The sequence below is a fragment of the Buteo buteo genome, chromosome 12, assembly GCF_964188355.1.
Source record: "Buteo buteo chromosome 12, bButBut1.hap1.1, whole genome shotgun sequence".
NCBI classification, from domain to species: Eukaryota; Metazoa; Chordata; class Aves; order Accipitriformes; family Accipitridae; genus Buteo; species Buteo buteo.
In genome coordinates, this window is record NC_134182.1 from 21,154,554 (window position 1) to 21,171,549 (window position 16,996).

At 34.7% G+C, this 16,996-nt stretch overlaps 1 protein-coding gene across 4 annotated transcripts in view; it reads left to right on the forward strand.

Moving 5' to 3' along the window:
• The window catches only part of BTBD9 (BTB domain containing 9), a 133,403-nt gene that overhangs the window by 1,455 nt on the left and 114,952 nt on the right, over positions 1 to 16,996 (forward strand). For all 4 annotated transcript variants that reach the window (XR_012652499.1, XR_012652500.1, XM_075042939.1 and 1 more), the window contains exons 2-7: positions 736 to 899; positions 5,873 to 6,083; positions 7,179 to 7,542; positions 9,129 to 9,393; positions 11,442 to 11,661; positions 15,550 to 15,669. Coding sequence is in view for 2 of the 4 variants with exons in the window: in XM_075042939.1 (XP_074899040.1) it covers positions 818 to 899; positions 5,873 to 6,083; positions 7,179 to 7,542; positions 9,129 to 9,393; positions 11,442 to 11,661; positions 15,550 to 15,669 (1,262 nt within the window). In the remaining 2 variants the exon portion in view is untranslated. The remainder of the gene's footprint in view (positions 1 to 735; positions 900 to 5,872; positions 6,084 to 7,178; positions 7,543 to 9,128; positions 9,394 to 11,441; positions 11,662 to 15,549; positions 15,670 to 16,996) is intronic.

Below are 16,996 nucleotides of genomic sequence, written 5' to 3' on the forward strand. Positions count from 1 at the left end.
ACAAGATTAGAGTGTCTCTTATGAGAGAATTCATAGATCAAGGTATCGTCTGTTTAGCAAATTAAATACAGTTTATTTTTCCTGCTGGCAGGTATGATGGGAAGAATAACAATAATTTATACTTGTTGAGAGAGGCTCATTATGTTGGTTATGTTTTTAAACAAATAAAGCATCTGTATTTCTTTACCCTACAGTTTTGTTTTGTTTTCCTGTTTGTAAAATTAAAGGCTTGCACAGGAGAAAGACCTGCAACTCGCTTAAGTATTGTGAAAAAAACAACCACCAAAACACAAACAAAACCCCCAAAACCTTTAGCTAGGCAGGAACACTTAAGAGAACTTTGGATGTGTAGGGAATAAAATGTTTATGATACAGTTTGTATAGACCTGGTTTAACTGGGACACCAATGTGGGAGAACGGTGTTCTCAGGGACATTAATGCTGTACCAGGAATGTCAGGATGAAGTTTTTGTGGCTTATAATGAACAAATGAATATGTTACCATCTGTTTTGATGGTTGAAAAAATGAATGGTCAAAATTAAATGATGATGATGCAAAAAAATAAATTCTAGTGCTGTGTTCTAACGCTATTAGAAGTTTTCCCATAGAGTGGAGGGATTTTTTAAGGATTTTTTTCCACAAAAATTTTAACTGAGAAATATGTATCTCACTCACTTGTGCTATAGGCTACATGCCCCCAGTTTCTGATGGTATATATTTCATGCATTGTTTCAGGAAATGGTACAGTTGTTGTGTAGCTGGATGTTGCTGAATAGCGTTTCTGTGAGCTTGCTGTTCAATCCGTCTGTTGTTCAGAATGGCGAAGAACCCTAATTTTCAGGAAGTTGGTTATCTGCCTATGGGCTATGTCCACTGTAGATCTTCAGACAGCTTTACTGGTGAGCGGACCAATGTATTTTCTTGATATTTTAATTTAAGGGTTTAGTTGTATGCCATTTTAACCAGGTTGTATTGAGTGCATTAATACCTATTTTAGATGTGTGTTAATAAATAAACTGTACTTAGTATATTTTTCTTTGTACCTAGCTAAATTTATTCCTGCTCTTCTATCAGATGAGTATGTCTCTGAGCAGAGCATAAAACAGTACTTAAGTAATGGGATGTGTTTACAGATGAGCAGTGCATAAGTTTCCATATCCTTTAAGTCAAAACATTTTGGTACTAAATTGTGGTTTAGAATGCAGTCATTGAATGGTGTGGTTATTTACCATTAACCAGAGTTAACATCTGCTTTTCTTTTAATCCTTTCACAACGGAAGGGTTGGAGATGAGACTTAAAATTTCTGTGAATTTCATTTACTTGATCCTTCATATTCTATATCCATAAATTCATACTGCATTATGTTATTATTATGGATATTAAGTATCAGAACATGTTTTTGTTTTTTTTTTTTCTTTCTGTTGTAATTTTACTCATAGTCAACTTAGTTATTGTTTTTCAGAGGTACAAAGGAGCTTCTGTAGCAAGGGTTCTGACAGAATCAAAGTCTTTACTTGGGTTATACTCTACGTATGTTGAACTATTTACTAAAAATTCCTATTTCCTGATATGTTAGCTTATTGTACCAGAACTTATGAGAACAAAGTATTTTTGTATAAAAAGATGTGTATATCCATTAAAAAAAACAAGCCGTATGATTTGAAACAATGGTATGTTTGTACAGTAGCCTTATTGTCACACCTACCATGTTCTGTAAGTCTATGGTAATAGAAATTGTAATGAAAGTAATATTTTGCTGGAATTTATTTAAAGCATAGCAAAATATTTTATGAAGTAATAAATTTGCAAAAAATGGAAATACTGCTCAAATCCCTTCCAATCAACTGAGAACCAATTCCTGCTTCTAGATAAAATAGCAGTGTAAGAGAATTATATTTAAGAAAATGCCCTTTGTGTAATTCTGAAAAATCTGTATTATCTTGCTAGGTACAAACTAGATGATGAAGGAATTAAGTGTTTCAAGGGTACAAAATTATTTGCTCAGTGTTTATAATCTAGACTTTTAAAAATAAACTTCTTAATCCTAGCAATAGTCTGTTTACCTGCATTTATTTCTAAAGTTTCGATAGGGTTATCAGTTATGTAAACATTTTTCATTCATTTTAGTAAAGGTATTTCCAAATTATTTGTGAACAATTTCTTAAATTCATTCTTCTGTGCCTAGTATAAAAACAACTCTTACATGTTTCATTGAAACCGCACTGCTTTTCAGAGGACTCTTTAGTGATAGCCCAAATGAGGGGGGGAAGTGCCTGAGTGCTGGTGTTTATTTTAGCTCTGGTTTGAGAGTTGTTTAGTAAAGATGTCATTGGGGTTTTGCTGTTGTTGCTGTATTTTCTAGATCACGTTTTTGTATGCCATAACATGTTACAGATTACTTAGTAAAAAGAAATATAACAAGCTGAAAACTGGGAGTTTTGTTGTTGTTTTTCTAGCCATGACACACGTGTAATATTGCGTACTGCCTTATGTAATGAATACTAGGCTGCTTTTTTCTCACATGCTCACTGTTGAAGATGGCCACAAAGAAGCGTGTCTTCCAGTGGGATCTTAGACAGAAGTGATTTGCAGGCCTTCTGACTTAACAGATGCCTTTTGAGGTTGTTGCAGTTTTAATGCCTCAAACTCAATGAGAAGACTGTTTTGTTGTCTTTATTTCTGCGGCACGAACAAAGCTGCTGCAGCAGCTGACTCCTGAAGCAGTTAATTAGCTCTGAATACCTCCTGGAAATAGGTTGTGGTGCTGGCAAGAGACTCATAAATGGCTTGGCCTTTTATTCTGAAGTTGGTTAGGTGTTCTTCTTTGGCTGCCAGGAAGAGTGAACACCTATATTCTCTGAAAGGGTTGATGTTGTTTTATGACAGAAGATGCCAGAGGGATCTTCAGGAAGGGTTTTGCCAAGCTCCTGGCAGCATCCATCTTTTTTTATCATAAGTAATACTTTGAGTTGCAACTAGAAAAATACAGGTTTAGCTGTACAGGGAAGTTGTGAGCTCATAGTAACTTGCCACAACTAAAGCAGTATATTATGTTTTACTTCCTCAAACAAGAAATGTGCAGATCACTTCAAGGCTTGACTGAATTCGTACCATTAATTCATCCAGTCTGGGAAGATCTGAAATCATGTATTACTAGGTTCTGTATTTTGAAGGCAGGACTGCTCTCACTGGGCTGCTTTATATGGAAAATCCTCAATACAGATGAAACTTGCATTGAAAGTGCATTGTAGTAAACAAATGAGTTTGGGTGTTCTTCAATATACTAGTGTTACCCACAGAAAGCATATAAGGCGTATACATAGTTTCATAAAGTTGCCAGTTTCCAACACCTTGTGTTATTCAAGCATTTGAAAGGCTTCTCACCCTGAGGCTTATAGCCATCGTTGGAATTCTGTACTCCCTGTGATCAGCATGTTCTTGGTTGACAGTCTAGAGTAGTACATTTTACCAGCAATTTGGAGAGCATTGAACATCAAAACAAATTTGTCTTGCAGTTTACGCACAGGGATTTCTAAATTTCTACTTTCATTGCTTGAGGTAGTTCAGGGTTTTGATGTTCGCAAGGACTGGCATCATTGGCTTATTAGCAAGTGTTCCCAGTTCAGACTTTGTCCTCTTCTATACGCTGATTCTTGTACAGGGAGGTTTATGTACCCTTGAGAGGGAAGTGTGCTTTTGATTTTATTTATTTATTTAACCTGACATGGAACAGTTTTCCCTTGAACTTTTCACCCTCTTGGCACATGACAACATCCACAGCTACTGGAAGCAAAGTTAGTGTGCAGCTGATGGCATTTCTTTATCTTTGCCACTGTTACAATCTCTCAGTTTTATGCAGACAATACCTGCTCTTATTTTTTAGAGATAAGAATGGATGAAGGAGATAGAATGTAGAAAAAATGGAATTAAAAATAGATTTAAAAACCAAAATGTGCCTGTGCTTGTACATGTATGAAGTATCATAAATGAACTTATCTAATCCATCAAAATCAGAACTAGCAGAAGAGAGATAGTACAGAGTTGTTTAATAAAGTGCATGTAGCTCACATGTAGTTGGGTTGCCTGACTTGTGAATGAAGATCAACAACAGCAATTATAGACTTGTAAGGTACAGAAGTCTTGAAGGAGTATTGAGACTTAAGGATGCATTGTTACTCAGCTGCAAATCTCTTGTTTACTCCTTTGGTGTAATAAAAGGTTTTCTATTTTGAGGGCATTTCAATTTTACTATTGTCTATAAACTCTCAAACAATTATGTTGTGATAAATATTATTGTTAGTATAAATAGATGCAACTGGGCTGATGTAAGCTAAGTTAATCTTGCGTGTTACAAAGTAAATGTTACTGGAAGTGTATGTTGCATAAATTTGTTCAGTGCAGAGTTGTCTTACCTAATTGTAAATTAACCAGTGCAAATGGAAGAAACAGTCTGTTACTTTGAAAAACCATACAAATTCATTTACTCTCATGTCAGGATAGAAGAATGACTGTACAGTATTCTGTGTTCCCATGGTTAGGCTGCCTCTGGTATCTCGGCCAGTATTCCTGTTTCCACACTGTAACGGCTACATGGGCACACAGCTTCTGATTCAAGTAGCAGAGACAGCCTGAGGAAAGCTGGGGTTTTGTTCCCTTTTGTGCTGTGATCTGTAATATCAGTTTAGCATGCTGTATTTTTCTCAAATCTTATTTTCTGTTCCTATCACTTTTTCTAGTTTAGTTTAAAGTTCTTTGGGACTGTGTTTCTACTGTATCTTGATTTTGGGTTAAAAATTTCCAGGTGTTGCATAATACTTAACTCCGTGTGTGTGTGTTTTGTTTTCTTTTTTGGGGTAGAAATGACTGGAAACAGATGCATATCTTCTTCTAATACTTTAAAAATATAGCTTAAAAATACATTCGTGTCATGAATATTTCACTTGAAAGATTGTGTTAGCTGTGTGCAGGGTATGGCCTCATCTTTTTCCTGCTTCTTGTGGTACGCCGTGTTTCTTCAGCACTAAATATGTGCCCATTTTGAAAAGTGGCTAGCCTAAATTCTCCTGTGGATGCTCTTGCCGCTGAGACTACAGAAAGCCTCCGTTGCTGAGATAAACCAAAATCAACCAAACTAAAACCTCTTGTGAATTAAGAAGTAACAAAAGAATTCCATAGAAGATATGACTAATGCATTAGTCTGTATTGTACATTAGTGGACAGTTTCACACTTTTATGACTGAGAGGTATTAGGGCGTTTATTTTCTTACATATATGAGGGAACAAGAAGGTGTCAAGAAAACTGAGTGGAAAGGGTAACAAAATTGAATTGCACATTGTAATGTTTTGCTCTTTGACAGACTTTGTCTGCTATTTATTAAAAGTTATCCTAATTGTGTGTTTTCTTCCATTTCTGGAAAGTTGATTGGAATTCTGCGAAAACACTGATAGCTTTACACATCACTGATTTTAGTAGAGACTTGGGAGTAAGACTATGCTTAATTGGTCAAATTAGTTATTTCTTTATAATTTATGTGCCTTTTAATTCAGATAAAATTGCTTTCTAAATGATAACTTTAAAATTGTTTAGTTTTTAATTCTTTTTGTTGGAAGCTTTTTATTTTAAGTAAATGGATTGACAGATCAACAAGGTGATGGAATTCTCTGAAATATTTTCTTTCAGCTAGAATTGTTGGTGCAAACTACATCGAGTCCTGTTGTAAATGAACTTTAATAGAAAATCTCTTGGCTTCATTTTTCTTGTAATATATGGTAACTTACACTAGTCACTTTTTTCATAATCACAGCTTGATCTTTGCCTTTTTTTAATATTTGTGCCCTTTATAATACTGGTTGTTTTCTTTTTCCCTTTAGGCTACCAATATCACCATCCCTCCAAGATGAGTAACAGCCATCCACTTCGTCCTTACACAGCTGTGGGTGAGATTGACCACGTTCACATTCTGTCAGAGCATATCGGTGCTCTAATGAATGGGGAAGAATATAGTGACGTTACCTTTATTGTAGAAAAGAAACGGTTTCCGGCACACAGAGTGATCCTGGCTGCTAGGTGCCATTATTTCAGGTGAAGTAGAGTTTTTTGTCAGACTCACAGGAAATTTTCACGCAGATAAGATAAATAGTGTTTCTCTATGAACTTTTCAGGGTGTAATCATCTGTCCATTGAGTGTGACCTTTTCTGTGTGAATGTTTCCTAGCACATCAAATCATTGTGTCCAAATATAAAAAGATAAATACCATGTCATGATGTTATTCTTTTGACCTTCATTAAATTGGATTTTGAAGGTAGTTTCACAAATTCAAGAGAAAGATAACTTCAGAACAGAAAAGTTCTGCTGTAAAATTGTTTTGATTTCTCAGAGTATGGATGGTGTGCTTCTATGGAATATACTCAATTAGAAAGTTTAATTTTGATGTGTTGGAATTGAGTATTTAAAGAGGTCTGGCTGGTACAGGTTAGGATATATATTTTAAAACTAGCAATAATACTAATCCAGCTTTTTTAAGAGCTGGGCATTTTTCACTCTAAATGTAATTAATAGAACTTCCTGATAATCTTCTTCCAGTTAATTTTGTCAGAGGGATAAACTAATAGCTAAACTAAAATGTGAATGCAAATTGTGTTCAAACTGACTATCATATTTTAAAAAATAATTGTGAGTATTTTGATTTTTCTCAAGATTCAGGATTTCATTGGAGTTGCCGTGTGCTGGATTTAGAGTAAGCAATAGAGGATCAAGAATCCCGAGATTTGCTAATCTGCCACTGCTAATATTGTGGCAAACTGTTTGTTTCACTTGCTTTCTGAAAATTTTTCATTTTTTTTTCTTTCTCACAGATAGCACTATGTTTTTTTAAAAAAAAAGGAAGGTATGAAATCATATCTTAATTTCTGCTTTGCAAGCTATTGTTCAAAGTGGAGATGGAGCAATTGTGTAGGATAAAAGCACGATGCATTAGAATATTATTCTTGTGCAGCTGCTTTCAGAGCAGAGCTGCACTTTAAATGCCAAGTAGAAGGGTTTTTCTTCTGTAAATTCTTAAACCATATCCCCTTTATATTCACCTTGCTGTAGATAGTCATTTATTCCTTTCTCTTTCTACTTTCTGCCTGGTTTTTATCAGCATATAAATTTCTTAAATTTTGTCTTCCTTATAGAGCATTATTGTATGGCGGAATGAGAGAATCTCAGCCTGAAGCAGAAATTCCTCTTCAGGACACCACTGCAGAAGCATTTACCATGCTGTTGAAATATATTTACACTGGTCGTGCTACACTACGAGATGAGAAAGAGGAGGTTCTCCTAGACTTCCTAAGCCTAGCACATAAATATGGGTTCCCAGAACTGGAGGATTCCACGTCTGAGTATCTTTGCACAATACTTAATATTCAGAATGTCTGTATGACATTTGATGTTGCCAGTCTTTATTCCCTTCCCAAATTAACTTGTATGTGCTGTATGTTCATGGATAGAAATGCCCAAGAGGTGCTCTCCAGTGAAGGCTTCCTATCACTTTCTAAGGTATATCTTTTGTTTGCACTTTTTCCCCCAGGAATGTTAATTTTAATCTGAATACAGCTTCATGATAAAATATGAGTTTATATGTTAATTAACAGGTATCATTTTATACTAGTGAAACTGTGACAGTTGGAAGTGTTCAAGCCAAGCTGAACTGAAAATCCTGGTGATCTATTCTGAATTTTTTAGGTATTTAACTTTGACCAGTCAGTATAGCTAAATATAGTAAATCTGATGGAGTGTTCTAAAAGGTTGGAGCAGGCAACCTAATATTAATTTCTTTTTTTTATCTGTTCTTGAAATAATATAGTTTTGCTTCTGAATGCTCCACAGGGGATAGAAAGTAAAGATTTGAAGATAGCAGAAGATACTCCATTCTATTAATTTCTTGATATATGCTGCCTCAGTGATGGGTGATTTTTCTACTGTGTAAGCTAAAGCATTCTGGAGTTCACTGTGATATATATTGCTGATTGTCATCATGTTCTGAAATTGCATAATAATGGTGGTGTTGTAGGGTGGTTTGGGTTTTTAGTGTGTTGGTTTTGTTATTGTTGTTAGCTGCATAAATATTTGTGCCTGAGTCAGGCTGTTCTATGATGTATAAATTTTCCACTTATTCTGCAGTGGTGTTTGAGCTGGACATAATAATGATAGAGTATTTTCAAGTGGTGTTCATATGAAGCAGCAGAACATCTTGAATGAATGATAGTTTAATTATTATTTTTTTTAAGTGTTTTTAGTGGAAAAGCTGTGATGGATCTATTCCTTCAACAAGTGCAAGACACTCTGCTCCATGGACTAACTTACTAGTTATGTAGGGGAAAAAAAAGTCTTTTTCCCTCTACTATCCTCTGTCATGCAGTTTGTTAAATCTGAGCTCTGAGAGCATATTATCAATAAAGAAATCAGCAAATGTAATTCATATGGAAGAGCATACTCTATGAAAACTTTGGCATACCCAGTCCTGGTATATATGAGAGATTTATCCTTTTCTTAGGCAAACTCCTAATTATTCTGCTAGCTAAGTGAAAATCAAAAAGCTGTTCAATTCTTTTTGTTCTCATTTTGCAGTCAGTGGGTTTTCTGCATGAATAAGAACCACTGGAGTTTTTACCTGCTGATTCTAAGTTGGTACCAAAAGAGAGAGAGAAGGGGGGGGGGGCGAGTAGTGGAAATGCCAAGTAGTTAGAAATGGCTTAAAGAGGTGATTCCAAGCCACACTTTATTTTTTGCATCAGTGTTCTTATACCAACCGAAGTTTAAAGGAATGATTTGAACTATACTACCAAATCCCCAGATCACTTCTTATATTCCAAAGTAAATTTGAAGTGGTAACTGGGAGTAGTTCACATTTCAGTTCTTACTTACTTCTCCTAGTGGGTTTGTAATATTACCTATTATTTACATGACGGATTCTATAATTCTTGCATAAATAACTAAGGTAGTCACTCCTTTGGAGATTATTCTTACTAACTACGAGTTAAAATACCCATTAATTTTTGCCTTATTTTAATTGCCTTTTTTTTTTTGCCTTTAATTTTATTTCTGTTTATTTGGGGTTTATTTTGTTTGTTTTTCTTTTCCAGGCTGCTCTTCTAAGTATTGTACTGAGGGACTCATTTGCAGCTCCTGAGAAGGACATTTTCCAAGCTTTGATGAATTGGTGTAAACATAACCCCAAGGAAAACCATGCTGAAATCATGCAAGCAGTACGTTTGCCACTAATGAGTCTAACAGAACTACTAAATGTTGTAAGACCTTCGGGGTTGTTGTCACCTGATGCCATCCTAGATGCCATTAAGATTCGTTCCGAGAGTCGGGACATGGACCTCAACTACAGGGGCATGTTAAGTAAGCATCAGGTTTTCTGTTTTGTTTTTTTTTTTCTCGTTTAGTGACTATAGTTGCCTGGAGGATGTGGTTAATCTGTGCTTTGAGTTTTTATCTATTATTATGTGTTTTAATAGGCTTACATATGAAATATCTTGTTATGTACTGTTCTTGCCATTTCTAGTCCTGAAATAATATTAGTAAACATATTTTCTTACTTTGTATCTTAGATATTGCTCAAACATTAATGTTGTAATAAGAGTGTATTGTCCTAGAGAAAGTGCTGGTTTAACAGAAAAACTTTTGCAAAAAACATTAAAAATAAAAACTGCACGATATATGAGTTTTAAATGGTTTTATGTTGATGGTGACTTGTTTTCTGCTTCATGAAGATTTTTATCCTTTCTTCACTGCTTTTGATTTTCCTCTTACTCTTTACATGCTTGTCCAAATAGTATAAACGAGTCTTCCAAAATTGTATTAATGGAAGCCTAAAAAGTGTGAGAAGTCTTTTGTTTGACTTCTGTTTGTCTGTGCTCTCTGTTAATTCAACAAGAATATCTAACACTGAGCTTTAGAAAGATATTGTCAGTTTGCTAACTAACGTGTGATTTATGGAGTATTTGCCCCACAGCAAAGGATAAAGTTAAATGTTCTTTGAGAGCTTGCGCTGTAGGCTGTCAGTCATGCATGATGAGCCCTGAAAATAACTGCTTTCTCAGAACTGCATCTCTGCTTTGTTCTCTCTTAGAAGTTACAGATATTAATATTTAAATGTATGAGTTTAATATTAGGATAGTGTAAAAGTCTTGTCATGCAAGGCATTCTTTTGACAGTGTAACAGATAAATTTGAAAACGTTAAATGGTGTTTTCTGACTACTTTTTCTGCATATTTATGTCTCAAAAATAATATGTTCCTAATCTCAAAATTTCTAGCTTTGCCAAAATCTTGTCAAAAGCAAAAATGTTTTTGGAGAACTGAATTGCTGTGTTGTTTTAGTACTAGTTCAGGCTCTTGGGACTCTTTCTGTGAAAACATTGATAACCACTTACAATTTCATGATTGTGCATTTGATGTTTTTATGTAGTAGTACTACAATACAGTTAAAATTTTGCCACTTCAAATTCTGTTCTTTTGATGTTAAACTTAACACCCTGTTAAAATTCATACTTCTGTTGCCAACCTGCCTGAACAGTACAGGGGCAGCTTTTCATCATTTAGCTTTCAGATCATGTTTTCTAGGGTCTCTCTCAAACCAGACTGTTAAAAATGTCTTTTTAACAGGATGGTTCTTCAATATATTGTTTCGTAGTTGGAGTTAGGGATCATTATCCCCAGTTATCTTGATGGAAGATCTGTTCCTAGGACATAACAGGTTTATTACTGTGAAATGCTGGCATAAAAAAACTTGCTTTACCATGTTGGTTCAAAGCTCAAGTAGCCAAAAGTTTCCCATTTCACTCAGGTTCATTTAGCTTTCCACAGTATGGAAGCTTGTGTAGCTATCAAAATAGCTTGTATAGCTATACCACTCTATATACCATTCTGCAAATTCATAATGCATCCACATCTTGAACATTTTATGTGACTTCTAGTTTCCTTTCACTTAAAAACAAAGAAACAGACAGTTGAAATTGGAACAAAAAATAGGAAAGAAAGGGCAAAAGTATTATTAGAGGTATGGTGAGAGGCTGATCACAAGGAGAGACTAAATAGACCAAAACTTTAAAACCAGGAGGAAAGTTATGATTGTTTGAGGAAGGTGCAATAGAATTCTGTAAAATCAGAAGGGGACTGAGAACGTAGATACTACATACTAGTACATTATCATTCCTTATTATTACTACCGTAAAAGACCTGGGGGGCATCAAATGAAATGGAAGAAGCAACATTTCTAAAATGCCTCTATTTTTGTACTTTTTTTTTTTTTCCTTAAGCATGTGTTTGTGGCCAAGAAAGGATACTGGCAATAAATCTTTATTCTGACCTAATACAGTTGACGTTCAGAACATCTAATTTGCACTATAAGACTGTAAAAATTAAGCAATTATTTCCTTTTCTTCTTAGTACCAGGGGAGAATATTGCAACAATGAAGTATGGAGCGCAGGTTGTAAAAGGAGAGCTAAAGTCTGCTTTGTTAGATGGGGATACTCAGAACTATGACTTGGATCATGGCTTCTCTCGACATCCCATTGATGATGACTGCCGTTCTGGAATTGAAATTAAACTAGGCCAGCCGTCAATAGTCAACCATATACGAATACTCCTGTGGGACAGAGATAGTCGGTAGGTGCCAAGCTGACATAAAAAAGAAAGGTAGTGCTTTTCGTACTGGTGATAATATCAATGCAGAATATTCATTAAATATTTTATACAAACACCATGATACAATATTCGAGATTACAAGTTTTGTTTGAAAACACCCTGGTTTTTTAAATGCAGTTTTGGTTACTTACACACCAGACCGTGTTTTGTGATACTAAGCTACCTCATAATTTTTCAATGTATTTTCTATGTCTTCATTAAATAGTTTATATTGCTAATGAAAGTTTATGTAATTTAAATTGTTTTGTTTTCTATTTGCCACTTAGTTTTCAACTGTTTTTATTTTAGTTAGAAAAACAATATTCTAGTTTTTCTGCAGAAACTGTATTTTTTACATATTTACATTCCAAACATTGAAGGAATGTTTGTTCAGATTTTTTCCAATATATCAAAATTGTTAAGAAATAACACACTTTGACGATAATTCAGAGGTAGTAAAATTTATTTAGAATGTGAATTACCAACTAACTACAGTAGTTATTAGAAGCTGCTTCATGGTGAGACTGGTGAATTATGAACTGTCACGGATGCCTTAGCCAATTTATGCTCAGTTACTTTAGATTATTATGGAATGCATGAAAGATCAAATGATGCATATTTGAACAACTGAGTGACTGCTTAAGTAGGAAAATTGAAGGTTCTCTTTATCTGACAAATTAAATATATTAATTTTATAACTTGCCGTGACAAAGATTTTACTATTTAGTAGACAGCTCATGCAGGTATTCATAAGCATTTTTCTATTAAAAACAATAAACCAAGCTACTTATACTTTTAACATATTATTACCTTTCTGATAAAAGATTAATTTTATATTACTTCCAGACTAACAGTTTAGAATTGCAAAACAGTTGCATTTTGTTTTCTTAACTAAACTGTGTTATTTTAGAAAAGGGTGTACTAATGTTTTATTGATTTTTATTTTTATTTTTTGTGAATTAAAATATTTTAAAACATGAATTACAGTTATTAATAATTCTAAATAAACTGCATTAATTTTTAGCTATTCAGTTGTTTTAAGTAAGTTCTCCTGATTGAGTTCAACCGAAATTTATGCTTCTTCTCTATTCCTTTTGGAGAGATGGAAAAGTAAAACTTTGAAGGTACAAGGAACTGCGTCATATGATATTATACTACTTGTCAGCCAAATTTATAAACCAATCATCAACCAATTTTATAAAATTTGAAAAAGTATTAGAGATATATTAATAATGAGGAGTTCTCTAGCAATTTTTTAGAGAGCTTGTAACTGACAAAATGCCCCTCGTCTGCAAGGCATAAATTGGCAGCTGCTGAAACTCAGAGAAAAACCCTTCTCCTTGGGACAACTTACTAAAAAATTATCTGTTGCTTGGTGTCCTATGCCCTTCCTGTGAAGTTTGTAGAACAAGCCATTGTTGCTGGCAGCATATAAGCCAAGATGGACCTTTACTCTAGAGTTTTTTGTTTTCGTAAAATACTGAGTGTACAGTGGTTTAGGATATGGTTTCTGTGTCATCCTGAATTTTTTGTTTTTCTGTGGAAACTTCGCTATTAGGCTTTCTTTTGCTTCTTATTAGGTATAGTACCTGAATTGTCAGCCTTTTCCCCCCAGTAGCTCAACTGTCTAAGATAAATGGAAACAGAAGCATTTGGAGTACTTTGTGCAGTTGTGGACTCCTCAGTATAAGATACTGATGTACTGGAGTGAGTTCAGCATGACACCAAGATGATGAGGGCTTGAGAACATGATGTACAAGGAGATGCTGAGAGAACTTGCTGTTTTAAGAGGAGAAGGCTTAGAAGGTGGAACTTATTGCTGTCTTTGCCTATTTAATGAAAGAATAAAGAGAATACGGGACCAGACTCCTCTTACAGTTGTGTCCTGAGAGGGCGAAGAGCAGTGGACACAATCAACACGATAAATTCCTTTTAAATATTACAAAAAGAATTCATAATGGGGTAGTTGCACTTGGGAAGAGTTTGCCCAGAGAGGTTAGGGATATCAGCGCTTGGAGGTATGCAGAACTTTACCAGCTGAGACCTTAAGGAACTTGGTCTAAGATCATCCTCACTTTGTGTAGAGATCCTTTCCAATATATATACTTTTTTAGTCTAAGAATTGCCAGCCACTTACCTGCATCTTTCTCATGGGATACATGAATAATGCCTCCAAAAAAGGCGTTTTAGCAACTGTACAAGCACATGGTGTCTTCTTGTTGAACATCTCTTTAAACTACTCATTCATTTTAACTGTCCCTGTAAAGGTCTAGTCTATTGGATATCTTTATGTAGATAATGTACATTCTTAACAGAACCAAAACCAAAGTAATGTGTGTTTTGCACCTGTAGTTTAGAGGTGTTATTAACAGATGAATCTTAGATATAGGAGTGCTAACCAAACTAGCTGTCCAAATTACCTCTGCAAAAAACATGCTATCCTTAAGAAAAATAAAAGGCATAGTGTTGTATATGATAATGGAACTGTATTTTTGAGATGATTTTTCTTTGCTTTGTACCTTCAGAAACCAGAAAAATAACATGTTGTATATTGGTTACAAATTTACATTAAACTAGTAATGGAGATGTGAGAATCCCTAAATTCTTGCCATACAGAGGACAGACAGTCAGTAACTTTTGGATCCACCCTGCTCAAACTCTAAGCCTAGTTCAGTCACATATGCATAGGTTAGTAATAATAATGTTGCTAAAATACAGTGTATTTATATGGGTTGTGAATATTACACATCTGGTTGGTGTGAATGTGAAAGCTGATTATGCAATTGACATCTTACAGACTCTGCATTACCTTTCTAAGTGCATAAGTTGGTATTAACAGTGTTATCTAACATTTTAAGAATTTTTAAACAATACTGCTTTAGACATCTACCCCTCTAAGTCCTCAGCAAAAAATTGGAAATATTAACAAAGGCATTAGTGTTTAACAAAACATGTCCATGTAGAACTCTGGAAGAGCAACTCTTCTTTTAGAAATCAGTGTGAAAAGAGGGTAAGTGCTAACATGGTGCTGTTGAAATGTCTGTGAATATTGCAGACTAGTACATTAAGAGAAAGAAAATATTCTGAAACGTATATTTCACGATTTGCTGATCTACAAGTGGAGTTTCTACTTCATTCTAAGTATCACTGTTGTAGGTATAATATGGGAATAACTGTGGCTTTCAAGTTTTAGTTTGGGTTTGCTTTCTTCTAACAGCAAACTGTAAGCTAAACTTAACTGGTAAACAAGAGGAAGACACAGATTCTGTTGGTGACTGTTTTTATTTTTTATTTTTGATGAGGTAGTTTTGGGGTGTGTAAGTAAGTAGTGACAGGCTCAAAAATGTATCATAAACAACTGAAAGGGTCAGAAGTGAAGAGCAACATCAGTGAGAAAGTGATTATAAAGGAAATTTGCTTTTTTCAAGTGAAGGGTTTGAATTTACATTTTTGATCTGCTAAATTTTTTTTAAATTTTTCTTTATGGATAAGGCAATAGAAATAATAACTATCACTGGTGTTTTAGATTTATTCCATGCAGAAGAAATACAAATGATTATTTTTATGACTGAGTTGAAAGTCTCCATTGCCTTTTTTGAGGGACAGTGGTCTCATCTAATTACTGCAGATTGTGAGTGTTAGGGTGTTTTAAGTTATTCTGAAAAATTGTCTTAATATAACTGCATGTGAATTTATTTTCAAAGCTACTTTGAAAATAGGGATCTCTTTTAGATACCTTAGATACCAGTCTGTGGGTAGGAACAAATAGTCTTCTCTACAGCACAACTGAAAATCGAGAAGAAAGTGTAAAATTTAATATGTAAAATGTGGCTGCCTGTATTCTAACCAGTGTGTTTTGACAATCCATAGGTCTTATTCCTACTACATTGAGGTGTCCATGGATGAGTTAGACTGGATTCGGGTTATCGATCACTCTAAATATCTCTGTCGGTCCTGGCAGAACCTGTATTTTCCTGCCCGTGTCTGCAGGTTAGTTCATCAATATAATATTGCATGGCTATCATTAAATAATGTAGACACCAGAATAAGTGTCTGGATTTAGCTACTTCCATGGTGTATTTCTGATTATGATATACACAACTTTCATCACCTATCTTAAGAAAAAAAAATTATATTGGTGGATGCTTTTTTAATATAAATATAGGTCATAAATTCCAGGCATCTTGTTTTAAACACTCTGGTGCTTCCATCTCTAATTGCATATCTCTCTCTCCTTTTTTTTTTTTTAATCATAACTCACTTATCCTCTTTCCTCTTGCAGCTGATGTGTTTTTTTTATCTCAGTAGTAAACATCATTCCTTGACTACCAAAATGTTTAAAATGTGTTTACATTCTTGCTATAGAACTTGGAAGGTTTTTTTATATATTTTATATATTTTCTGCTGTTGCGTTGAAAGAGTGAAAGGGGAAAGTTAGAGCTAAGGAGGCTTGAGCAATGCTTTGTGTAAACCAAAGCAGCTAGATGGGTTTAATCATTATTAAGGTGATGTTGTCTTTTTACTGTAGGTGCTGGGAATTCTAGAAAAAGCTTATAATCACATTGAAGCAGTCTTATCCAAAAACTGAATTGAGCTCATTGGTAGAGAGGCCACAATCTGTAGATTCCAAGGATGTTGTCATTATTAGGTTTTGGGTCATAGACCCAAAGGGGAAATGCCCTGTATTGTAATAATTATTCTGTAGACACAAACTGTTTAATCAGCACAGCAATTCTTGGAATCCCCAAGAAGGGGAAGTGCTTTCTTTTTCCCAAAGAATGACCTCTTTCTCTGATCTTTAATGCTCTGCAACATGGGATTGCTGGTAAGCAGTTGTAGTCTATGGGGAAAGAGTCTCGTGGGTCACTTGTGTGTCTCCTACTCAGATAACCCTTTCTCAGCTTCCCTGTCCTTTAGTAAGCTCATACTGAATGTAACTTGAAATTTAACTCTTCCTGATACAAATGAATACATTCTCACATTTTCCCTGTAAGTTTTATGATTCTAATTTTACTGTTTTCTCTTTCTGAAATGGTTGGCGTCCCTTAGTTTGTGTGTGTATCTGATAAATTTTTGCTTAAAGGTGTCTGTGATAAATCATCTAGCAATGATGAAATGCCTCATGGAGTTTGTAGGTGGTTTACATTTCCTGGAGATTTTTGTGTGCGCGCGTGTGTGTGCGTGCATGTGTGTGACCTTAACTTGGTGCAAAGTGGACAGATTGTTAGTAAAGGCAGCTTTTCTGCTTCCATCGTGTTACCAAGAAGAGGCCCAGGTTGTAGTCATTCTTTGGAAACTTCCCCTTGCAGTTTTATTT